Below are 25,984 nucleotides of genomic sequence, written 5' to 3'. Positions count from 1 at the left end.
GCAGACCTCCCACGGGGGACTAAACTGCGTAAGTGTTCTCAAACCACACGGTCTACGGTCCCCTTCCGTGCTGTGGCTCCGGTAGCACACACTTTGGGAACGCTGACCTAGGCCGCCTGCCCACACGTCCAGAGCTGACCCCAGCCTCGGGGTTAGTGCTGGACTCTCCCTCCGCCCCTGCCCCAGGGAAGCCACTGACATGGACGGACATAGAGGTGGTTCTCCGTGTGAACTCCAAGGGTGGGAAGCGCCCCGATGAATCGCAGGCACATTCAGGTCATGGCAGCTTCTTGGAGTCGAGCCCGGAGCCCAGGGCAGACCCTTCTGGCATTCTTTTCAGTGGTGAAATGCCCCAGGGTGAGCTTCTTGGAGGTGGCCCGAGCATGCCTGGGGATTTGCCCATGTGTTCCTGCTGTGGACACCCTCCCCCGACTCTCGGGCCTCAGGGTTTGCGACGGAACACCCAGTGGGCGTCAGCTCTGCTCCAGGTGCTCGGTCACCTTGGTAAATACGCCCAACAGATGCTCCTCTGGTACATGTTACATGAACCTTGGGATCAGGCCACCAGCCCAGGTGCAGAAGGCCCTGCTGGGGTCACGGTGGATTCCAAGGGCTTCGGGGGAACAGCCGAGGGCGAGGGACCGTGTCTCCTTTCCTGAGGACGCAGTCGGACTCCAGGCCGGGGGGACGGTCAGGGGAGGGCTCTTCCAGGTCAGCACAGCGACGGGACACGCTTCCAGCAGTGGTCACGTCTCTTAAGACGTTATGCCCGAGACAGATGCTAAGGGGCCTGAGCGTGTTTCTTGGGCATATCTTGCCGGGTTGCCTTGGATGGGAGAAGAGATTCCATTCCGCGTGGTCGTGCACGTGGCCTGGCTCCGAGCGCAGGCGCCGGCAGAAAGGAGCTCCACGCGGTGTCCACCGGCTTCCCTTTGAAGAGGCATCAGTCAGGTTCCCGCTCCGCCCGCCCGTCCCGAAAAGGACTTCACAGGGCAGCTGTGGCTGATCCCCCGACGAGCTGGGAGGACAACAAAGGTCTGGAGGCCGAGTCCACGAAGTGGGGATTCCTCTGGACGGCGGTCCTGGCACATAGATGGATTTGTGCAACGGAGTCCAGACTGCGGGCAGGGCCGCGCCGCCCTCCAGGTGGGCCTCCTGCCGCCTTGCCTGTGACGGCATCCTGGACAGCAGGTTCAGGCCAGCCTCGGGTCGGCAGCCCCTCGGGGGATTAGCTCGGGGTGGCTCCCCGCCTGGGGGTGGGGGTGGGGGTAGGCCTGGGGCTGGCTCACTCTGGGAGGCAGCCTTGAGGTCCCCTCGCCATCCTCAGGGACCAGGGATGGACCGCCAGGGTAGTCCTGACATGCGCAGGTTGGAGCCGTGTGGGGTGGACATGGGTGCAGCCCCCGCCTCTTTCCGCATCCACAGAGCTGCCTCTGCTCCCTGCTTTCCCACCCTCTTGGGCTGGGGGTTCCCTGGGATGCCTCCTTAACCCTCTTCCTGAGTCTAGAGCCCTTGGGGTTAGAGGTTCCTGGCCACAGGTGCTCAGCCGTTCCCGTGGCTCCAGCCGCATTCTCAGGACCTGGCCTCTCACCCTTTGCTTGCATGTTTCCCCTCCCCCTCCCTGCCCAGCTAGGCTCCCAACCCAAGAGTGGGTCCTCTCCTCCGACCTGCCACAGCTCTTCAGCCTTGTGCCGCAAGATTCAACTTTATTGGTAAAAGTAACTCGGACTCACTGTCTCCCTCTTCTGTCTCTAACTGATGGCCCCTCGGGCCCTGCGCTTCCCTCCTCTCCCTCTGACCAGCTTCCTGGCAGGTGCCGGGCCCATGACAGCCCAGCGTGGGTCCTCTCCCACGCAGATTCTTCCATCCAGAGCTCTTTCCTGAGCCCACGTGCCCAGCTGCCCCCGGCCCTCTCCCTCAGAAGCCTGAGTTGCCTCCCGCCACACGCCGTGGTCTCACGTATGGGGGCAGCGCACCTCCTCCACACACTGGGCCACACGGTGTAGGGTCTTCCTTTCCAAAACAGCAACATGCTGGTTCCGGCCTGGAGGCCGCCTCTCCCAGCCAGAAGCTGTAAGGCCTTCCACGTCTACCCAGGGCTTGTGCTTTCACTTAGCTATGGAATCATCATCATTATCATCTTTTCACTTGTTTGTGAGTGGCCATGTCTCCCAAAGCACGTGGGAGCTCTCTGAGCTTGAATTGGGGTCTCTGTGCTGATCCCCTAGCAGGGAGTCAGGACACACTGGGTCTGCGTCAGAAGCGGCCTCTCCCTCTTAGTCCCTCCCCGACTTCCCCTCACCGGCCCGTCCTTGCATCCTCCTTTCCCACAGCTGCCTGTCGGATCATCCCTGAGTGGAACTCCTGTCCTGTCATAGCCCACGCTGCCTCTCTCCCTCACCCCCCTCCCCGCCCCTGGGCGAGCATCTGTTCATCCTGCAGCATTCACTGAATGTCACCTCATGCTGGAAAAGCAGCACAGGACAGACCCATGCCCTGGTGGGGTCAGTGTTCTAGAAGAGGAGATATAGACAGCAGTGACCGGGACAACCGCAGCCCGTCGGAGGTGGTCAGTGGTCTAGAGGGATGCCGAGCAGAGAGGAGGAGGGCCCGGGGGCAGGGGTGCGGGTCGTTCAAGCTCCCCTGACAGCACCCTAAGCTGCTTCTCCAGCCACGTTGGTTCTGAAGCCCTGCCTTCTCCTCTCACTGACTTGTGTATATCCTGTCTATTTCCTTCTGTTTCTAGAGTAGAGGGAGGAATGGTGCCCCTTATTAATCCTGAAATAGGCAAAGCGTTTAAACACCCTTGTGCTCACACAGTGATCAGGCAGGTCCCTGGATGGTGGTTTTAGCCGTTACTGAGTTAGAGCACGGTCGGGCCTTGCCCTTTGTGGACTTGAGCTGTCTTTCTAAAGCTTCCTCCCCAGCTGTTTCCCCACCCGAGGATGGAAGAAACAGAAGTTTCACAGGTCGACCCATAGTCCAGGCTGTTTGGCCCGTCTCTGGGGCAGGAAGTGTCACCTGTGTGTGGCTTGCCTTGTACTCGCTGGAGACCCCAGGGGTCACTTGGGCTCTCTGCAGCCCCCCGATGTCTTACTCGGTCAGGACCATGGGGAGGTTGTGTCCCTTGCAGCTGCCGTCTGCTGGTGGCTGTCTCCTGTCAGAGTAGGCATTCATGGGGAGTACCCGGTGGGGAGTGACACACCCGGTGGAGCAGGCGGGCCAAGGATGAATCACAGCCTGAGAAGTTAAAAATACATCCGTCCCCCTGTTCCTGACGTTTCCTGAGTCGATGGAGGTGACTTCCAGCACGAACAGAATAAACACTCATTGCAGGAGTGACAGATTGGCTGTGTGTCCGGGTCCATGAGCCCTGGGGAAGAAGGGTGCAGGGCTTCCGGGCAGCGGGGCCACAAGCTGTGCGGGTGTGTAAGTTTTTTGTTACATGAAACAAAATAACCAGAGCAGTTTTAATTTGGGGCTTTGTGTCTGAGTATAATTGTTGCATCAGAGAGCAGAACTCTTTTTTTCTTTAAATTTATGCTTTCAGAGGGTTGGTCTTGGGCTCTCACCTCTTTGCACGGCCAAGTCATTAGAAACAGAGGATTCAGTGTAAGGCAATTGCACCTCAGGTGGCTTTTTGGGGTCTACTGTTTTGTGGGTGGCCGTGCACACCCCGCAGCTGTGGGTTCTGCCTCTTGGAGTACAGCTGAGGGTGGGCTTCTCTGGGGTCTGCCCGCCCTTCTGCGCATCACGCAGCTGGTGATCTGCGGGTCGTGTAATGAGCTGGCCAGGGGATGGATGTGTGCTCTGCTTGCCCTGCCTCTCCCCCACTCCAGACCTGGGCGTGGTGTGTGGAGTCAGCTGAGCACAGGAGGACGGAGGCCAAAAGGTCAGAGAGCAAGGCTGGCTGGCACTCGGGCGCCTTCGGCAGCTGGCTTGACCGTTTTGACATAACTTCCTGGAGTTATCTAGTTTCCTCTCCTGAAAATCAAGGGCAGGAGAACTTCTTGAGCAGGGGTTGAAACCTATGGACCGGAGGCCAGAATGACTATTTTTGTGCCACTTTCAAACGCACAGTGGTTTTTACACTTTTTTTTTTTTTGCGGCACTGCACAGCATGTGGGATCTTAGTTCCCTGACCAGGGATTGAACCCAAGCCCTCGGCAGTGAAAGCGCAGAGTCTTAACCACTGGATTGCCAGGGAATTCCCTACATTTTTAAGTGATTGAAAACAATCAAAAGAATGGTATCTCGTGACATGTGAAAATTATATGAACTTCCAATTTTTTTGTTTTTAATTTTTGTTGTTTGCACAAATAAAGTTTTATTGGAACACACTCACGCTTGTTTTAGGCACCCTCGGTGGCTGCTTTCCCGAGACAGGGACCTTATGGCCTCAAAGCTGAAGGTATTTACGATCCTTTCCAGAAGCAGCTTGCCAGCCCCTGTCCCTGGCAATACGCCTCCTGTGCTCTCTCCCAGCTCCCATGTTATCAGGTGGCCCAGATTTGATTCTTTTTTCTGGGCTCCGCTCAGGGCCCAGGAAAGGTAGGGGCCCCCAAGTTGGCCCCAGAGGGAGCCTGAGACGGGGGGTTGACACGTGTGTTCCCTGTACACGGGTCCTACTTGTCTGCTCCAGGATTTGGGAAAGGCCTGGTCCAGCAGAGTTACTTCTACAGATATGTTGGATTTGGTCAAGGTGTGTTGAAAGCTGCTGTAAAAAGGCCGCTTTGGGATCATTTATTTTTTTAATTTTTTTTTTTTTTTTTGCGGTACGCGGGCCTCTCACTGTTGTGGCCTCTCCCATTGCGGAGCACAGGCTCTGGACGCGCAGGCTCAGTGGCCGTGGCTCACAGGCCCAGCTGCTCTGCGGCATGTGGGATCTTCCCGGACCGGGGCACGAACCCGTGTCCCCTGTATTGGCAGGCGGACTCTCAACCACTGCGCCACCAGGGAAGCCCTGGGATCATTTATTTTCTCAAGTGTTAGAGTCTTGATGTCCTTCCAAGTTGGAGGGCCTGAGAGGTGTTTCATGGGGTCTGTAATCGTTCAAAGCAGGATGGGGTGAGGGAGGGGCTTCCGAGGCAGAGGGAGGCCCTGCCAGCCCAGGGCCAAGGTTCTGTCCTTGCGGTGGGTGCCGCCAGCCCGGCCCCGGGGGAGCAGCTCACTGCCTCCTCACTTTGTTCTGGGCAACCAGAGGGTGGGGTGGGGGGGTGGGGACAGATGTGGGGGGAGGGATTGCTGCCGGCCAGCGGCTGTCTCCCCGCACCCCCGTCTGGCCCCGTGTCCTCTGCGGGCTCACTTTCATCCTTCCTAAGCTGGGGCACATGTACTTCCTCCCCTCAGTCAATAGAACATGCACTTATTTATGTCTGGAATTGAGTTGTTAAAGGAAATAAAGAAAATATGGACATAGAGAAGGATGAGAAAAATCTCTTCAAGAGATGCTGTTGACATTTTGGTATATAAAAGGTGGAGTCTTGGGGCTTCCCTGGTGGCGCAGTGGTTGAGAGTCCGCCTGCCGATGCAGGGGACACGGGTTCGTGCCCCGGTCCGGGAAGATCCCACATGCCACGGAGCGGCTGGGCCCGTGAGCCATGGCCTCTGAGCCTGCGCGTCCGGAGCCTGTGCTCCGCAACGGGAGAGGCCACAAGAGTGAGAGGCCTTCACACCGCAAAAAAAAAAAAAAAAAAAAAAAAAAAGGTGGAGTCTTTATTTTCCACATGTGGATGTTTTCTTTATAGTGATCGTGTCCTACATCTACCATTCTGCCCGCCGCCCCCCCGCCCCCGCCCGGTGCCCAGCCCTGGTTATTCTTTGTCAAGGAAGGAGCAGGGGTTTGCGCCCTGCCTCTTATGGGCTGTGTGTTCTTAGAGACACTCTTTCTCTCGCTCTGCACCTCCTCGGTGGTAATCTCAGGCGAGACCCTCTCCCCAGGTCTGAGTTCTGTGCACAGCGTGTGTTCATCGCCTTTATGTGCCTTCCTCTTGTGGGGCCGAAGCCGGAACCGGCACCCTGGACCAGTTTGGAGGATTAATCTATCACCTGCCCTGTATGGCTAACCAGTGGGCCAGGCGTGGTGCCCAGAGCTCTGCGCGGAGATCCTACAGCCCGAGGTCTACACTCCAGCTCATGGCACAGGACATGGTCCCATCCGGTGTTCTCATCTGGGCTGCTCATTGGAGCCACCTGTAGGGAGCTGCTTTCAGGACTCTTACCTGGCCTTCCAGTTTTGGTGTAATTGCCCCAGGTTGAAGCCCAGCCACTGTTCTTTGGTTAAGTTCCCAGGGTGACTTTATTTATTTTTTTAATATTTATTTATTTATTTGGCTGCACTGGGTCTTCGTTGCAACACGCAGAATCTTCGTGGTGGCATGCGGGATCTTTAGTTGTGGCTTGCGGGCTCTTAGTTGAGGCATGTGGGATCTAGTTCCCTGACCAGGGATCAAACCCAGGCCCCCTGCGTTAGGAACGTGGAGTCTTAACCACTGGACCACCAGGGAAGTCTCTCCAGGGTGACTTTAGCTGCTACCCTCAGTTACAGGTGGAGAGGTTGAGGTCCATGTGGGATGCAGAGGGACTTGGCTGTGGGGCAGAGCTGGGGTGGGACCCCTGGCTGCAGGGCCCAGAGCTGCCTGCCACTCCTGGCTGAGCCGGCAGTTTTGCCCTGTGCTGTCCAACAACAGAGGACTGAAGTCTTTTCTGCTCAGCACACACCCGATCTGTCTTATGTGTTTGCCACCTGCAACACTGAAGGTTTGTAGCCTTTCTGATGAGCTGGAAATGTAATCTGGCTGCAGGAGGCCTGTTGAGACTTGCCTTTAATTCATCACGTCTCTTTCATCCTGGCTTGAGAGCCCCAGAGTTTGGATGTTACATTTTTATCTTCTTTTTCACATCAGCTCCTACAGGGTCATCCGTCATCACAACCACATCTTATCCTGTTTGTGTGTTTCAGTTGGTTAAGGCCGTTTTTATGTTTCACAGTATTTTTCTCCTCTGTGGCTTTTGTGGTTGATGCTTTTAATCAGTGCTGACTCTTCAAGAAAAAGATTTAGCTTTTACATCTCAGAGTAAACAGCCACTAGTGTGTCTGGTGTTGGAAAGCATCTTAGAGCTGTAGGCTCAGACTTAGACCCAGAAGCGTCCTCATAGTTTACCTGGTGCTGATGGAGCAAGAAATTAGTCCACAGACGAGTGGGAGGCTTTGCCCAGGGCTTGCGATACGTTGGCTGTCCAGCCTTTTTGAACTGAGCTCCGTGTCAAGGGTGTGAACTGGTGCCTCTCTGTTCTGCATCTTGGCAGACATTGCTAATCAGTGAGCCCATCCTGGGTCAGAGACCCACACCTTGGTATTCCAGGCAGCTACTGCTAGTCGATCAGCAATGGCGAGAGAGAGGACACGTGTTTGTCTCGCCTGCCCCTCTCAGCCCAGCATCCACCCCCAGGTAGGGGAGGCAGTGGGGAAGAGCCCCTGAATGGCCCCATCACTGAAAACATCACTCATCCAGCTGCCCCAGTGAGCCGTGGCTTTGTTAGGTGGCCTCGCCAGGTGCAGATGCTGCTGGGGCCCGTCCTGTTCCAGGCAGTTCAGGCCCGAGGCTGGTTCAGCCCCACGTCTGCCATCCTGCAGGTGATCAACATCGACGGGACAAAGAGGCGGACACTCCTGGAGGACAAGCTCCCACACATTTTCGGGTTCACGCTGCTGGGGGACTTCATCTACTGGACCGACTGGCAGCGGCGCAGCATCGAGCGCGTGCACAAGGTCAAGGCGAGCCGGGACGTCATCATCGACCAGCTGCCCGACCTGATGGGACTCAAGGCCGTGAATGTGGCCAAGGCCGTCGGTGAGTCGGGTCAGCCTCCAGCCATGGGTCAACCATGCCACAGGCTCGTGGCTGCCCTTTTGGTCCACAGGCAGCCCAGTTGGAGGCCAAAGCTGGGGGTGTAAGTGCCCGGCTGGGACACCACGCTGGGGCTGGACAGCACAGGAGATGGTGAGAATATTGGTCCAGGACCAGTGGCATGGGGGTGGGGTATCGACCAGGCATGGTGACTGGGCACTGCTTGCTATAATTGTTCTCACGGTGGCTGACACTTGCGGAGCGCCTGCTGCGTGCCAGGCTGTGGCTAAGTGCCTTAGTGCCCAGAGCAGCCCTCTACGCGAATTACGACGTGGCCCTATTTGCGCTGGGGAGAGGGTGGCAAAGCCGTGTAGCTAATGTGTGGTCAAGCTCAGGACTCATGCCCGGGTCTGCCTCGACCTCGTGGCTGGGCTGGGCTGTGATCGTTGTCCAGTGTGACGGGCTGGACCCTCAAGCACATACCTTTTATCTGAAAGCCAGGATCTGCAGAAAGCTCCCTTAACACAAGGATTTGTCTCTTTATAAATATTCCCAGTGCAGGTCGACAGGCTACACTGGGGACAGTGGTGTCCCGCTGTGGTGGGAGAACAGATGGGGGGACGGGGCTGTGGGCTCTGTGGTGGCAGGGACCCTGTCCCCAGCTGGGGCCCAGCACCGAGTACTGCACCTACACATCAGAGACACTCAGCAAGCCTTTGCTGGAGGGAGGGAGGGAGGAAGGACCAGAGAGGCCCCAGTGCTTGCCCTTAAGTCTAGTGGGTGAGACACCCCTTAGTTAGCTCTGCTGCCTGGCTGGTGACTACAGTTGAGGTGTTAGAGGGATGCCTGGCTTTAAAATATGAGGGAGGGCATTTGAGCTTGGAATTTAGGAGCAGGTGGCGGTCAGGGTTTGCCCGGCAGAAGGGACAGCTGAGCAAAGGCCTGGGGGTGAGGCCGTGGGCGGAGACCCTGGGGGGATCTAGTGCATCTTGGTCTCCGGGAGAGGCCTTTAGTCACACCCTGCACTCCTGAGACAAGGCGATGGAATCAACACACTTAGTTTACCAGCCGCCTTTGAAAACACGCTCATCATCCACTGTGGAACGTGAGGTCCACCAGTTAGTGAGTGTCTGAAAAACAAGAAATAAAACCCTAGAGATAAGAAAATGATATATCCATTGGGTGTGATTTAAAGTTGAGAAATTGGACCCCACCCTCCCTCTTTCTCTCTCATGTAGGGATTTACTGGGAAAGATGGGGGAGAGGATTCTTTTTCTAGCTGAAATACTTAACACTAAATTAAAGCCAATTTTAACAGCACTGCAGCAGATGAGTGAGACTAACGGCCTGGCCAAAAATACACGAATGTTAAGTACAGTCTGCTACAATAAGAAAGAGGCGCCTTTGGCCGTCCTGGGTGCATCCGAGTTCGAGGGCACCGAGAGTGCCGGAAACGGGAGGAGGAACTGTCTGGGTGGCGTCTCGGGCTGCGGTCCCGTCAGCGGGCAGGGAGTCCAGGCCCGGCGGGGTCGGGGGCAGGGGGTGCGGTTGTCCCCAGGTCGCCATGAGGATGGAGGAGTCCAAGTGCGGCGATGCCCTGGGCCCAGAGCCAGCCGTTGTTATGTGCCTTCCCCGTGCCTGGGGAGGCCCTGGGTTTCCATCCACCCACCTGCTGTCCCTGCGTGACGTCTGGCAGAAACGAAGCCTCGTACAACCGTGGAGCCACTGCCCACCCGCTCTTTGCTGGGCCTCTGGCGTCTAGAGCCTGTGTCTTTCCGTCCAGGGACCAACCCGTGTGCGGACAAGAATGGGGGCTGCAGCCACCTGTGCTTCTTCACGCCCCGTGCCGCCAAGTGCGGCTGCCCCATCGGCCTGGAGCTTCTGAGTGACATGAAGACCTGCATCGTCCCCGAGGCCTTCCTCGTGTTCACCAGCCGGGCCGCCATCCACAGGATCTCCCTGGACACCAATAACAACGACGTGGCCATCCCGCTCACGGGCGTCAAGGAGGCCTCTGCGCTGGACTTTGACGTGTCCAACCATCACATCTACTGGACTGACGTCAGCCTGAAGGTACGGCAGCTGGGCGTCCTCCCCGTGCACCTTTCCCGTGAATACCTACCCGGTGATGGTATCACCTCAGAGGCTGAAAAAAGGTTTTCTTCCTTTAAAAAAAAAAAAAAAAAATTATTTATTTATTTGGTTGTGTGGGGTCTTAGTTGCGGCACGCGGGCTCCTTAGTTGTGGCATGCGAACTCCTAGTTGCAGCATGCATGTGGGATCTAGTTCCCCAACCAGGGATCAACCCTGGGCCCCCAGCATTGGGAGCATGGAGTCCCATCCACTGCGCCACCAGGGAAGTCCCTTGTTTTTTTAATGGTTAGTTAAAATTGAAGTTTAGTTGCTGTACAATGTAAGTTACAGGTGCACAATAGAAGTGAGTCACAATTTTTAAAGGTTATACTCCATTTATAGTTATTATAAAATACTGGCTACCTTCCCCATGTTGTACAGTATATCCTTGTAGCTTATTTTATACCTAATAGATTGTGCCTCTTACTCTCCTACCGTGACGTTGCCCCTCCCCCTTCCCTCTCCCCACTGGTAACCACTGTATCTGTGAATCTGCTTCTTTTTTGTTATATTCACTAGTTTGTTGTATTTTTTAGGTTGCACATATAAGTGATATCGTACAGTATTTGTTTTTCTCTGTCTGAATTATTGCACTTAGCATAATACCCTCCCAGTCCATCCATGTTGTTGCAGATGGCAACATTTCATTCTTTTTTATGGCTGAGTAGTATTCCCTTGTAGAAAAAGTTTTGGGTTTTTTTTTAAAGAACTATAGGGAATTCCCTGGCGGTCCAGTGGTTAAGACTGTGCACTTCCACTGCAGGGGGCACGGGTTCGATCCTTGGTCGGGGAACTAAGATCCCACAAGCTACACAGTGCTGCCAAAAAAATAAATAAATTTTAAAAAATTAAAAAAATAAAAGAACTATAATATTTATTGTAACTTGATTCACACCATTAGAACATTAGTGAACCTGTGTTAATAAATAAGCACGAATGATTACAATGATCAGGTCCAGTGGACACACAGGTAGCCATTTCTAGAGTGATTGTGTGTCTGTGTATTTTTCGATTCACCCCACCCACTCCCTCACGAGTGCCCATTTACTTAGCAAGCTCTTCCTTTGTTCCGGGTGCTAACATAAACATCCTGGATGAATACAGGAAAGCCTCTTTCATCTTCTAAAGCAGGGTTTGGCATACTGGTCCGTGGGCTGGCCTCCGTGTTTTGTCAATAAAGTTTTATTGGGTCACACTGGTGCCCATTTGCTCATGGATCGTCTGCACCTGCTTTTGTGCCACTAGGTTGTGACAGATCCAAATGTCCTGTGACACCTGAAATATTTACAGAAAAGGTCTGCTGACCCCTGTTCTAAAGCACTGGACAACTCAAACAGTTTAATCACCTATCTTTTATTCTACTGTTGGTATTACATGGCTCTTAAAGATGTTTCTGATTTTAAAAGTCAAAGGGTTCATTGTAGAAAGAGAGAAAAGTATATTATACAGAAAAGTATAAAGAAGAAAATAAAAACACCCACATCCCCGTCATCCGAAGTCAGCCACTGATGTCATTTTAGTGTATTTCCTTTGAGTTTTTCCCTATGTTAGTATTTCTCATAACCAATCATATGCTATGTAGAATTCTGTATCCTGGATTTTTTCACATCACATTATAACAGGTATTTTATCAGCCTGTTACGAACTCTTTAACATAATTCTTTAAACGTGTAAAATATTCCAGTGCACATATATTCCTTATCATACTTAACTGTTCTCTTATTTTATTTTATTTATTTTTTATTTTTTATTTTTTTTGTGGTATGCGGGCCTCTCACTGTTGTGGCCTCTCCCGTTGCGGAGCACAGGCTCCAGACGCGCAGGCTCAGCGGCCATGGCTCACGGGCCCAGCCGCTTCGGGGCATGTGGGATCTTCCCAGACTGGGGCACAAACCTGTGTCCCCTGCATCGGCAGGCGGACTCTGAACCACTGCACCACCAGGGAAGCCCCGTTCCCTTATTTTAAATGTTCTTCCATTTTTTTCCGACTCTAAATGATACCATGGTAACAAGCATCTCTCTGGGTAAAGCCTCTTTTGTGTTTTCATTCCTATGGATAAAGTTTCAGGAGGAAGATTACTGGGTGAAAGGATACAGTGATTTCTTTTTTTTAAGGTTACAACTATTTTGAAGGGTCATGATACATATATATATATATATATATATAGCTTATATATACTGATATATTTTTCATAATTATATACTATTATATAAAATATTTTTACATATTTTTAAATGAAGTACATAGTTTATATATATATTACCAAATTGTTTCTTCTAAAAAGGTTGTAGGGCCTCCCTGGTGGCGCAGTGGTTGAGAGTCCGCCTGCCGATGCAGGGGACGCGGGTTCGTGCCCCGATCCCGGAGGATCCCACATGCCGCGGAGCGGCTGGGCCCGCGAGCCATGGCCGCGGGGCCTGTGTGTCCGGAGCCTGTGCTCCGCAACGGGAGAGGCCGCAGCAGTGAGAGGCCCGCGTACAGCAAAAAAAAAAAAAAAAAAAGGTTGTATTTTGCTGCTTTTCAAATGTTCCTTCAAAAACTCAAATGTTGAGGGCTTCCCTGGTGGTGCAGTGGTTGAGAGTTCGCCTGCCGATGCAGGGGACATGGGTTTGGGCCCCGGTCCGGGAAGGTCCCACGTGCCGCGGAGCGGCTGGGCCCGTGAGCCATGGCCGCTGAGCCGGCGCGACCGGAGCCTGTGCTTGGCAACGGGAGAGGCCACAACAGTGAGAGGCCCACGTACTGCAAAAACAAAAACAAACAAACAAACAAACAAACAAAACTCAAATGTTGGGAAAAAATTAAAATAAAATATAAAAGAAATAAAAAGAATAAAAACTCGAATGTTGGTGATTTGGTCCCAAATGTGATCAGTAGTTGCTCCAGGAGACATCTGCAAAAACTCTGGTTTCTAACCAGTGTCCCTTTCCTCCTCACCTGCTTCCAGACCATCAGCCGAGCCTTCATGAATGGGAGCTCCGTGGAGCACGTGATCGAGTTTGGCCTTGACTACCCAGAAGGCATGGCCGTCGACTGGATGGGCAAGAACCTCTACTGGGCGGACACCGGGACCAACAGGATCGAAGTGGCCCGACTGGACGGGCAGTTCCGGCAGGTCCTCGTGTGGAGGGATCTGGACAACCCGAGGTCGCTGGCCCTGGACCCCACCAAAGGGTAGGGACCGTTTTTGTCCAGCAGGCGTGTCCCCGTCACCTCTCTACACCAGTGCGTTGATGACCCGAGGCTGTGGCAGCCGGCTGCCCACCTGGCACTCTGCGGTTAGAGCAGTAATGACCGCTACTAGCTTTGAGGTGGCCGGGGCCGGCAGGACCCTTGGAGGTCATCTGGTTCATTGAGGAGACACTGAGGCCCAGAGCAGAAGGCAGGAAGAGAAGCCTCTGTATCAGGCGCCGCATTGGGTGCTCCCAGAGGGGTCATCTCATCTGGGCATCCAGGGGCCCTGCGAGGGGTGGGTGATTTTACAGATGCAGAAACTGAGGCTCAGAGAAGCTCAGTGATTTACTGAAGGTCACATAACTGGTTAGAGCAGGGCTGGGCCAGGAAGTCCCATGAGTCCTTTCTAGGCTCCTGTCCTGGGCTTCTCCCCTCCTGCTTCTTGCTGGCCACTTAGCGGCGGTTTAAAACCCACCTTGCAAGGCACATGCTTTTATGTGTCAGGCAGCCTGGCGGCCCTGCCCTGGGGCCAGTCTTCCTCTGCACTCAGTGCTCAACCCTTAAAGCATCAGAGGTGTGTAGGGAGCACTCCAAACCCTGCCTGCCGCGTGCTCTTTCAGGGAAGGGAAGATTTCGGCAGAACAAAAAGAAAGGTCCAGGTTTTAGCGAAAGAACCAGTAAAACGTACACAGTTCTGGAATGGGGATTCCTTCCTCGGAGCCACTGCTGAAGAGCGAGGAAGGAGGACCCGTTGGTGGAGACGGCAGAGCTGAGTTCGAGTCCTGACCCTACGATGCCTGTTTGCCTCAGCGTCTTGTTTTCTACCTTCTTGGAGGAGAGGAGACTGTACGCCCCGATTTGCCCACGTTCTTCCTGCCCGTCCCGGTCACCCTGGCATCCTGTCCAGCTTAGTTAGCGTTTGTCCCTGACACAGGTGTCCCAGCCTGGATGTCGTGTTGCAGTCACCCCGTCTGTGCACCCGAATGAGAATATCAGGGCTTTGCTTGCAGGGGGGCTGCTGTGGGACCCCAGGAGGCAGGATGTAGCTCCGTGACTGCTCCCAGAGGGACGGTGGAGTGGAGGGGGCTCCCAGGGCCTCACCCCTTCCCTACTTCCTGCAGGGATGCCATCGGCACAGCCGAGGAGATGTGGCAGGTGTGCTCCCTGCCCTGCCGTAAGGGTGGCCGTGCCTGAGCCTGCCCCGCCCTGCTCCCATGTCTTCCAGCTACATCTACTGGACCGAGTGGGGCGGCAAGCCCAGGATCGTGCGGGCCTTCATGGACGGGACCAACTGCATGACGCTGGTGGACAAGGTGGGCCGGGCCAACGACCTCACCATTGACTACGCCGACCAGCGTCTCTACTGGACGGACCTGGACACCAACATGATTGAGTCATCCAACATGCTGGGTGAGGGCCGGTGGGTCCTGCCGCGAGGGGGCATCCCTGCCCCAGGTGTTGGCCACGCTCAGCCCCCATGGCACTGTGCCCTTGGGCCCGTGAGGCCCAAGCCCCACAGGAGGTGCGGCCACGCCCTGGGTGCTGACCCAGCCTTGCCCCCTCCTGAGGGTTGTCCTTTTCCGTCCCTGGTGCTATTGCTGTAGATGTGTCAATAGAGACCCCAGTGACAGCTGTTTCCTACACAACAGCTGAGAGCCGGGTCCCGGCCAACCCCGTGCCAGGATTCTAATTTGACCCTACACCACATAGCGTAGGTTTTTGTTGATAGCGAAACTGAGGCCCAGGGAGGTCGTGGGACTTCTGTTAAGGTCACAGAGTGCCACTCAGACCCCAGGGCCACGTGCTACAGCTCCATCTGACCCTGAATACCTACTGGGTGCTAGGCATTGTTCTGGGACCACTCAACACCTGGGATTAGGTTAAAAACAAAAACAAAAAAGCCCTCGCTCCAAGCCACCCAGCAGTGAGGGCAGGATTTGAGCCTAGAAATCATATGACTCTGGACTTCTTGCAGGGGGTGGTTATATTAGCTCCCCTGGGTGATATCACATGATGGGGCTGCCCTGTGCAACCCAGAGAATTTGGCTTCCTTCCTAATCGCTGCTGCCGCTGCCACCTGTGGTGGGTGTGGCTGTGCCCATTTTACAGATGAGGAAACTGAGGCATAGATGGGCTGAACGGCTTGTCCCCAGGTACTGTGTGAGCAGAGCCAGGACTAGAAGCCCAGTGGCCTGGTTTCTGCTTGCGGCGGGCTGCACCCACCCTGCATGCTGACTGTCCTGGTGTATGAGGCCAAGAGCAAGGCTTGAATGTGTCTTTGAGACTGCCACCCCCAGCCCCACAGGGAATTACAAGAGGCTGCTGCCGGGTGGGGAACCAGTCACAGCACAGCTGTGGTTGCCCGAAATAATTAAGCTCCCTGATTACCCCAGAGTAAAGACATGCTCGGAGGAAAAGCAGCGAAAGCCCTGGAAACCCCCTCGACTCCGCAGGTTGAGGGTGGTCGTGTGCGTCCAGCCAGGCCGTTTCCAGCCATATTCCCACTGAATGGCGTAGACGTGTAGGGAGCACTTCGTTAATAACAGGGGAGGCCCCGGGCAAGGGAAAGGTGGGAATGTTGCCTGGAGTGGTGCGAGTGGGCGTGGAGCGTGAACCTGGGGCCTCGTCATCCTGGTTGCAGTCTTGGCCTTGCCACTTGCTGTGTGACTTGAGCCAGGTGACTTAACCTTTCTGTGCCTCGGTTCTCTAATGCCGATGGTCCCTTCCTCTTACAGCTGCTGCTGTGAGAATTAACTGAAAGGATAAGAGTGAAGGCACTTCTCATCAAGCCTGGAGCACAGTCACTGCCCTCTGAGTGTTTAGTTAATGATCGTTGTTGTTGGAAAAGTCCACTACGAGTCCCAGTCCAGGGCCCGGGGTGGAGTGGGGGCGGGCAGCATGTGCGTGACAGAGGCAGTCAGGGAACACCTTTATTTCAGAACTATCTTTTATCTAATGATAAAATAATCAACTTAGAAATTTTCTAAAAATGCAGAAAAACAGGAAGAGAAATTTTAATTATCCATAATTTCACCAGTCAGTAATAATGTATATTCACCCGTTGGATTTTTTTTTTCTTTTCTTTTTTTTTTTTTGCGGTACGTGGGCCTCTCACTGTTGTGGCCTCTCCCGTTGCAGAGCACAGGCTCCGGACGCGCAGGCTCAGTGGCCGTGGCTTACGGGCCCAGCTGCTCCGCGACATGTGGGATCTTCCCGGACCGGGGCACGAACCCGCGTCCCCTGCATTGGCAGGCAGACTCTTAACCACTGCGCCACCAGGGAAGCCCACACCTCTTGGTATATTTCTTTCCAGCCTGAAAACTTTTTTTTTTTTTGATTGTTTTTTTAAGCAAATATTTTTAGCTGTTCATCTCTGAAGATTTTTTTCACTTTTTTCCTTTTTAAAAATCATTTTGAAAACATTATTTCAAATCGTGCCATGTATGATTTTCATTTGGCTTTCTCCCACTCCTGTACAGGAGGAGCATGTCCCCATGTCGCCAACGTGTTTTCACTGGTACCGTTTTTACTGTGAAATAGAGCATACGTGAGGCATTCGTACAACACACACACTTTGACAAGTGAAGACTTAGAAACCCATGCCCAGGTGGAGGAACAGAACTTGTCGAGTGTCACCGGGCCCTGCACCCGCTCTCCCTCCCTCACGTGGCCCTGAGCCTGCGTGTTGCTGTAGTAGTCCCAGCAGGTGCACACAGGTGTGTGCTCTGCATGTGACTGCTCGGCGGGTCACGTGATCAGACCCTGGTTCATTTCACAAGCCCTCTGCTGCCGGCGTTAGAATGGCACCAGCGTTCCCAAATGAAAGCAAGGTGTGGGCAGGGCTACCTTCCATCTGGAGGCTCTAGAGGAGAATCCATTGCCTCTTCCATCTTCTGGGGGCTGGCTGCATCCTTGACTTGTGGCCCTTCCTCCATCTTCAAAGCCAGCTGCATAGCCTCCACCAACCTCTCTCTCACTGTCCTGCTCCCTCTTATGAGGACGCTTGTGTTTGCACTGGGTGCACTGGGATAATCCAGGATCGTCTCCCCATTTCAAAATCCTTAATTTAGTCACACCTGCAAAGCCCCTTTTGCCGTGTAAGGTACTATATTCAGAAATTCTGGAGATTAGAATGACCTCTTTTGGGGGGAGAGGGGGAATGTTATTCTGCACGTAGTTTTTTTTTTTTTTTTTTTTTTTTTTTTGCCGTATGCGGGCCTCTCACTGTTGTGGCCTCTCCTGTTGTGGAGCACAGGCTCCGGACACGCAGGCTCAGCGGTCATGGCTCATGGGCCCAGCCGCTCCGCGGCATGTGGGATCTTCCCGGACCGGGGCACGAACCCGTGTCCCCTGCATCGGCAGGCGGACTCTCAACCACTGCGCCACCAGGGAAGCCCTGCACGTAGTTTTTATCAAGCACTTAATTTGTGCCGGCATTTTGACCATTCTACGTGCATGATCTCATTGAATATTTATCACAATTATATCACAAACCTCACTGGGTTTTTTTAATCATAATTTATTACATTTAATTATCATGGATACCCATGAGGACACTCTTAAGAATAACCATTTTGGGACTTCCCTGGTGGTCCAGTGTTTAGGACTTGGCGCTTTCACTGCCGTGGCCCTGGGTTCGATCCCTGGTTGGGGAACTAAGATCCCACAAGCCACACGGCGTGATCCCCCCCAAATACCCATTTTTCAGATGGGGAGACTGAGAGTCAAGAAGCTTACATAGGTTTCCCAAGGTCACATGCTGGTCAGGGGAGAAGCGAGGGGGCCCAAGTTGACTCCAGAACCTGGTTTCAACCACTGTGGTAGACTGCTAGGCAGAAGGTTTTATTTTATCAATATTTAAAAATTTTATTGACATATATATACAGTCAAGTACAAAAAAGTAGTCAAGTTGGAGAATTTTTACATACAGATACTTGTACATACACAGAAGCATCAACATAGCCTGTGTAGCTCCCATGCAGATCAAAGTAGGGAAGTTTCCAGCCCTCAAAACGTTTTTAGTCCATCTCACCAGCCTCCTCAGGGGTCAGTGCTGCCCTGACTTCTATCTATGTGTACTAGTTGTGCTGTTCTAGAACTTTCTACCACTGTGACCGTACAGAGTGTGCTCTTCAGCATCTGGATTCTTTCACTCAGTCTAATAGCTGTGAGAGTCGCCCACGTTGTTGTTATTCTTTTTTATTGCTGCATCATTTCCATTGTATGAAGATCCTACCTTTTTTAAAAAAATTTTTTTATAAAGTTACAACATTTTATTTATTTATTTATTTTTGGCTGTGTTGGCTCTTCGTTGCTGCGCGCAGGCTTTCTCTAGTTGCAGCAAGCGGGGATGTGCGGGCTTCTCCTTGCGGTGGCTTCTGCACAGGCTTTTCCTTGCGGTGGCTTCTCTTGTTGCAGAACATGGGCTCTAGGTGTGCGGGCTTCAGTAGTTGTGGCACGCAGGCTCAGTAGTTGTGGCTCGCGGGCTGTAGAGCGCAGGCTCCGTAGTTGTGGCGCACGGGCTTAGTTGCTCCGTGGCACGTGGGATCTTCCTGGACCAGGGATCGAACCTGCGTCCCCTGCATTGGCAGGTGGATGCTTAACCACTGCACCACCAGGGAGGTCGCAAAGATCCTACCAGTTTTTAATTCGTCCTACTATTTTTTTTTTAATTTGAATGTGCTGAGTCTTAGTTGCGGCACGTGGGATCTTTTAGTTGTGGTATGCGGGATCTTAGTTGCAGCATGCGGGATCTAGTTCCCTGACCAGAGATTAAACCTGGGCCCCCTGCATTGGGTGCTCGGAGTCTTAATCACTGGACCACCAGGGAAGTCTCTAATCCATCCTACTATGGACGGACATTTGGGTTGTTTCCTGTTTGTGGCCGTTACACATAGTTGCTGCGTGCACATTCTCGTCTGTGTTGTTTGGGTGGATGCTGCATGCATTTCTCTTGTGCTGCAAGAGGGGAATTGCCTGCCCTCGGGGCAGGTGCACATCCAGCCTCAGTGGACCCTGCTCGTTTCCCAAAGTGGTCACATGCCCATGAGCCCGATGCAAGTGGCCAGGCTGCAGGTTGAACGGGTTCACCCACCGGGCGCCCGTGCGGTGCTGTTGCTGACTCGGTACCCGTGTGTCTCCTCGCAGGCCAGGAACGGGTCGTGATTGCTGATGACCTCCCGCACCCCTTCGGCCTGACGCAGTACAGTGATTACATCTACTGGACAGACTGGAACCTGCACAGCATCGAGCGAGCCGATAAGACCAGTGGCCGGAACCGCACCCTCATCCAGGGCCACCTGGATTTCGTGATGGACATCCTGGTGTTCCACTCCTCCCGCCAGGATGGCCTCAATGACTGCATGCACAACAACGGGCAGTGTGGGCAGCTGTGCCTCGCCGTCCCCAGCGGCCACCGCTGCAGCTGTGCCTCACATTACACCCTGGACCCCAGTAGCCGCAACTGCAGCCGTAAGTGCCTCCTCTCCCCCTGTCCCTCACTCCCACATTAGATCATCAGTCTGGCTCTGGCTGTTAAGGTGGAAAGAAGATTTTTATCTGGGGAAACCTTGGTGCACATGGGCAGTCGGGCAGGTTGTGCACTGCACATGTTGCCTAATGTGACCTGGAAGCTCAGGCTGGGTGGAAGACCTGTTGCTTCATCAAGACACGAGTAGATCGTCCAAGCCCTCAGCTGGCACATCCCGTGGGAGGCCCTTTGGATGTGAAAAACAGTCCCTGGGGGAGAGCACCCACTTATAGGGCCAGGCATTGTTCCAAGTGCTTTTTTTTTTTTTTTTTTTTTTTTTTGCGGTACGCCGGCCTCTCACCGCTGTGGCCTCTCCCGTTGCGGAGCACAGGCTCCGGACGCACAGGCTCAGCGGCCATGGCTCACGGGCCCAGCCGCTCCGCGGCATGTGGGATCCTCCCGGACCAGGGCACGAACCCGTGTCCCCTGCATCGGCAGGCAGACTCTCAACCACTGCGCCACCAGGGAAGCCCCCCAAGTGCTTTTTATGGCACTTAATCCTCCAGGCTATGGGGTAGGGAGTATCACTGTCCCCATTTCACAGACTAGGACCCTGGGCACAGAGATGTGTAGTTACCCACCCAAGGCCACACAGCTGGTAAGACTTGAACCAGGTTTGTATCCAGGCAGGCTGGCTCCAGAGTCCCTGCCCTGACCCCTTGCGTGTGGCCTCAGGTCCACTGTGTAATCCTACACGAGGTAGGCCTGTTCACTTTCAGTTCTAAGAAAAGCAAGGTTCAGAGAGCCTGAGAGTGACTTTCCCATGGGCCCGCAGGGAGAACAGGTGTGTCCTGTTGTCAGGCTTTTCTCCTGTGACATCGGCAGAGAGCTAGTTATAACTCGGCCTCTGCGCAGCGCTAGACAGTTTGTAAAGCTCTTTGTCATCCGGGCATTGTGTGAGCCTCTCGCAGCCCTGGGCCTTAAGAGGACTGAGCTTCCTCGGCCCAATTCTGTGGACGAGGGACCTACAGCTTCGAAGGGTTAAGGGGCTTGGTCGAGGCCCCAGGCTGGTATGTGATGGGCCTGGGGCCACAGCCTGGGATTCCCCACTCTTGGGCTCCCTTTGGTCCTGTTGTCCTTGCCACTGGGGGCCATAACCTTGAAGGGTCAAGTGGAGGTGTAGGTCACCCACTGCCCAGAGGGTATGTGACTCGGGTGCTGGCTCCCAAGGCCGGCAGCCCCAGGGCTGTGACTTGGATTCATGTGGCCCAGCGGTAACTCTGACAAGGCTGCAGCTGGTGGCCTCTACACATCCTGGGTCCTGACAGCCCTGAGGGAGCGCCCCCTCCCGGTGTCACTGTTGACGTCACACGGTTTTCAGCCATTGCCCGGAGCACGCAGAAGCTGCTGGCGAATCCCACTGTCACCAGAGCATCACGCACACTTATGGTGGGAGTTTTTGTTTGTTTGTTTGTTTGTTTGTTTGTTTTGCGGTACACGGACCTCTCACTGTTGTGGCCTCTCCCATCGCGGAGCACAGGCTCCGGATGCGCAGGCTCTGCGGCCATGGCTCACGGGCTCAGCCACTCCGCGGCATGTGGGATCTTCCTGGACCGGGGCACGAACCCGTGTTCCCTGCATCGGCAGGCGGACTCTCAGCCACTGCGCCACCAGGGAAGCCCATGGGTGGGAGTTTGATGTTCACTACCTTTCCCTCCTTCGGACTTAAGTCTTGATAATCGGAAAAGAAATGGATATCTAGTTTTAAAATAACACACACACTTATAAAATATGGAAACAACAGAGATGTGTAACATGGAGAATAAAATTCCCCATAGTCCACCCCCAGGAAACAGTTTTGTGTCTTTCCAGCCTTTTTCCATGTACATCTCGTAGGTACACACGCAAATCTACTTTTTACCATGAAATGGAATGCCATCCTCCCTGCCCACTCCCTGTTCGGCTCCCAGACACTGACGTGCGCCCTTCCCCGTTTGCCTCTTCCCAGCACCCACCACCTTCCTGCTCTTCAGCCAGAAGTGTGCCATCAGCCGGATGATCCCTGATGACCAGCACAGCCCGGACCTCATCCTGCCCTTGCACGGGCTGAGGAACGTCAAGGCCATCGACTATGACCCACTGGACAAGTTCATCTACTGGGTAGATGGGCGCCAGAACATCAAACGAGCCAAGGACGATGGGACCCAGGTAAGTGTGCTTTTGGGGGGGCGCGGGGGGCCCTTCCACGAGGAGCTCTCGCACTAGCAGCTTCCAGGCTACCGCCCCCTTTTCTTAGCTGAGGGGGTGCCAAGAGGGCACAGTTTGGGGTAAACAATGATTGGGCTCCGATTATGTCATTGCCAGGTATAAGGCTGAGCAGTGTGAAACCCTTAGATTGTGATTCTGTGTAGAAACTGGATTTTGCAGTTGTTTAAGTAGCAGTGGTGGGCGTCAAACCCCATGGGATTTTTTTTCCTTTCCATAGTGGTTCTGTGCAGGGGTAGTTGATATTGGTTATTCTAGATTTATCTTTTATTTTAGGGGAGTTGTATAGTCAGTTCTGTTATAATGCAATGTACATGTTTCTGAAAATCACTGCACTGTACAAAATCGCCCAGTACAGACCTCAGGGCTGATGGGGCAAAGGGGGCTAGGTGTGCGGCACTCAAAAGGCCATCGGTGACAAACTGAAAAAAAGAGAGGAACCTGGCAATACAGGGGCACTGTCCTTCGAATGTTAAATGGTTCGGTACATAAATGCTCCAGCAGATATGGCTCTTGACGTTGAAAAGACCTGACGCTGGCGGAGGACATGGGGGTCGGAAGGTTGCAGCTTGTGGGTTTTTGTGGAACGCTGTAAGGAGGGTTGTCTGAGATGGGACATACTGTTGTAACCCCAGCGTGGATGGCCTGACTCCCAGTGCACGGGGGCTGGGGGTCGCTGGAGGCATGTGTGTTTGTGGGCCCCTGCTTGGTGCGGTGCGGCTGTGTGCTCTACACTTGCCTCGTGTTTCTCCTCCTGGGTGCAGTTGTGCACAGTGAATGCGAAACCTGCTCTCTGCTCAAATTGTCCCTGATACATCACTGCATGGGGACAAATAGATGTTTTCCCAACGTGAGTCTAGCAGAACTGACTACTTTTCTGTGTTAGGTGTTTGTGACCCATGCCAGGAAGGACATGGTCACTGCAGCCTGGGGGCACACCCGGCGTATCCAGCCATGGGACAGGGAACTGTGGCCAGAAGTCCAGTAGGACGTGCCTGGCTGGTCATGCCAGTTTCTAAAGACTCCTTTCACAAAAGCTACAGAACCCAATGGTCTCTTTCTCAATCGAGTGGTCCGTGTAACAGCTTATGTCATCGTGGTGAAATCTTGATACTGTTTTAACAGCGATGCAGATGCTTGTGAGTGGAGAGTTTCAGAAGATTTTCGTGCCTGTAACGTGGGTGTTTCTCTTCTCTACCCTGAACTGGGTGCCAGTGCTGCTTGTACAACTGGGCCTCACTTTCGACAAAATACTTCATCCACCCACGATGTAAAGTTAACAAGTCATCCTTTGACGTGTGTGTGTCCTGGGTGGATGGTAAAAGCCCCAGCTGTGCCCGAGCAGCTGTGATCATCATCTCTGTGGGAGCAGAGCCTGGTGGAAATGGTGGGAATGGATTTCTTTCATCCTACCCTGGGCGCAGGTGACCGTCACTTTGAGTCCTTTGGAGAACAGGGAGTGTTAATTGATGGACCGTGGCTTCCTGCTGAGAAAGCTGCTGGGTACAAATTGCCTTAAAGTCCCATGGAGAGGCGTTCTTTTGCATTCTTTCATGGTGTCCGGCAGAAGTGGGGGAAGACTTTGGAGAAAAAGCCCTTTTAGGAACACTTAATCTGGAAAATATTCATTTCCCTTCCTGTGTCTCTTGCTAAACTCCACCCTCTGGTGGCTTTGATTGTTGGGGGTACCACCCCACCTCCAAGGATGGTATTCTTAATTATCATCTACTTGGCTGTCATTTTTCTATTTAAATTTTTATTCTTTTATTGTGGTAAATATACGTTACATAAAATGGACCATTTTAACCATTTTTAAGTGTACAGCTCCATGGCATTAAGAACATTGATATTGTTGTACAGCCATCACCACCATCCATCTCCGGAGGAAACTCTGTCCCCATTAAACACTAACTCTCTATCCCCCCCATACCCCCAGTCCCTGGCGCCCACCATCCTGCCTTCTGTCTCTGAATTTGACAGCACTAACTACTTTATGTAAGTAGAATCACCCAGTATTTGTCCTTTTGTGACTGGCCTATTTCACTTAGCACAATGTCCTCAAGGTCCATCCACATCATAGGAGGTATCAGAATTTTCTTCCTCTTTACGACTGAATAACACTCCATTGTGTGTATAGAAGACATTTAGCTTATCCGTCCATCCATCAGTGGACACTGGGGTTGCATCCGCCTGTGAGCTGTTGCTGCAGACTTTCCCACTTGGTTAAGTACCACTTTGTACTGGTGAGGGGGTGGGGTGTGGATTGTGACGTTGAATCGGATTCTGCTAAGATTTTTTGCACCGGCATTAGTGCTGTTCCTTATGGTAAAATTGGAGTTTGGGTTTTATAAAACCGGCCAGCCGTGTAAAGTTTATCTCCTCGTTCCTGTGTGCCTGGGGAGGGACGTGGGTGGTGTGTTGTTACAGCATGCACTTTTTTCTCAGCTGGTTGTTCCGATGAGTGTGTGCCTGGCTCCCACACACCCACCCTCCACAGGGAGCCTGACTCTGGCCAGGGCTAGCTGGAATCTTGCTTTACTCCCAGGCCGTCGGCTGCACTGGGCTGTGGTCTTTGGCCAGAGATCTCTGTGGCTCTTGGGAAAGGAATGTGCTGGCTGGAGTTGACGCCTGGCTCCTAGGGCCCACAGCTCCTGGGGGTGTGGATGTTGTTACCTGCAGAGATGCGAGTGACATGCTTCCAGCTGCCCAGCAGGGCTGGACCAGAGGCTGCTGTGTGTGTGTTTGGGGGCGGGTGGTTCCTCTCCAGCTGAGTCCAAGAGGCTGGGCCTGGGGAAGGGGGCTTCTTTTTGGCTGCAAGCCCCCCTCTTGACCACCAGGAGACTTCTTGTTTTATTGACTGCTGAAAAGAGGTATATTAAGAGGGTCTGCAATGAGCTGTGATCAGAACATCATCTAAAGATGATTCCCTTCTCAGAGGAGGAACTTTTCATCCAAACTGTTGGTGGCAGCAGCCCAGGAGCTTGGGAAGCCCCTTTGCACCAGGTCAGGTCACCTGAGAACCCAAGGGGACCAGATCCACCAGGGAATCGGCCTCTAGCCTGTGAGGGAGGTGAGGGAAGCTCTGGGCACTCTCCTTCTCCTGCATCAGTTCATGAAACAAGGTGCCCTTTAAAGGGATTCTCTGTTGGTGGCTCCGAAAGCCAGGGCTCATCCCTGACAGGCAGTAGACGTCATGGAGTCCAGCAGCGCTCCCGGGAGAGGCCTGGGGTGGAGACCCGCAGGGAGTGTGAGGGGGAAAACAGACCCCGTGAGGGGCACGTGCTGCCCCTGGGCTCCCGGTATGCTCTGCGGGGCAGCCCTGCACCCTCACCTGGCCTTGAACCCCTGGCCTGTCTCCCTCAGGGAAGAGGCTGTGAGAGGTGGACCTCTGTGCTGGACACCTATTGTCCTGGCATCCTAAATTTAAAAAACAATAAGATTTGAGGGCCTTCGCTCTGGAGAACAGTATGGAGTTCCCTTAAAAAACTAAAAACAGAACTACCATACGACCCAGCAATCCCACTACTGGGCATATACCCTGAGAAAACCATAATTCAGAAAGAGTCATGTACCAAAATGTTCATTGCAGCTGTGTTTACAATAGCCAGGACATGGAAGCAACCGAAGTGTCCATTGACAGACGAATGGATAAAGAAGATGTGGTACATATATACAATGGAGTATTACTCAGCCATAAAAAGGAACGAAATTGAGTTATTTGTAGTGAGGTGGATGGACCTAGAGACTGTCATACAGAGTAAAGTCAGAAAGAGAAAAACAAATACTGTATGCTGACACATATATGTAGAATCTAAAAAAATAAAAATAAAATGGTTATGAAGAACCTAGGGGCAGGACAGGAACAAAGATGCAAATGTAAAGAATGGACTTGAGGACACAGGGAGGGGGAAGGGTAAGCTGGGACGAAGTGAGAGAGTGTCATGGACATATATACACTACCAAATGTAAAATAGATAGGTAGTGGGAAGCAGTCATATAGCACAGGGAGATCAGCTCGGTGCTTTGTGACCACCTAGAGGGGTGGGATAGGGAGGGTGGGAGGGAGATGCAAGAGGGAGAGGATATGGGGATACA

General features: G+C 53.2%; 1 protein-coding gene across 3 annotated transcripts in view; it reads left to right on the top strand.

Annotated features, from left to right (window-relative positions):
* The window catches only part of LRP5 (LDL receptor related protein 5), a 121,036-nt gene that overhangs the window by 71,991 nt on the left and 23,061 nt on the right, over positions 1-25,984 (top strand). For all 3 annotated transcript variants that reach the window (XM_060103742.1, XM_060103741.1, XM_060103743.1), the window contains exons 8-13: positions 7,637-7,853; positions 9,634-9,923; positions 12,929-13,155; positions 14,381-14,565; positions 19,303-19,626; positions 21,633-21,832. In XM_060103742.1, coding sequence (XP_059959725.1) covers positions 7,637-7,853; positions 9,634-9,923; positions 12,929-13,155; positions 14,381-14,565; positions 19,303-19,626; positions 21,633-21,832 — 1,443 coding nt within the window. The remainder of the gene's footprint in view (positions 1-7,636; positions 7,854-9,633; positions 9,924-12,928; positions 13,156-14,380; positions 14,566-19,302; positions 19,627-21,632; positions 21,833-25,984) is intronic.

The sequence above is a fragment of the Mesoplodon densirostris genome, chromosome 7 (genome assembly GCF_025265405.1).
Source record: "Mesoplodon densirostris isolate mMesDen1 chromosome 7, mMesDen1 primary haplotype, whole genome shotgun sequence".
NCBI classification, from domain to species: domain Eukaryota; kingdom Metazoa; phylum Chordata; class Mammalia; order Artiodactyla; family Ziphiidae; genus Mesoplodon; species Mesoplodon densirostris.
Note: the sequence above shows the minus strand (reverse complement) of the source record. Positions and strands in the feature narration are given on the sequence as shown.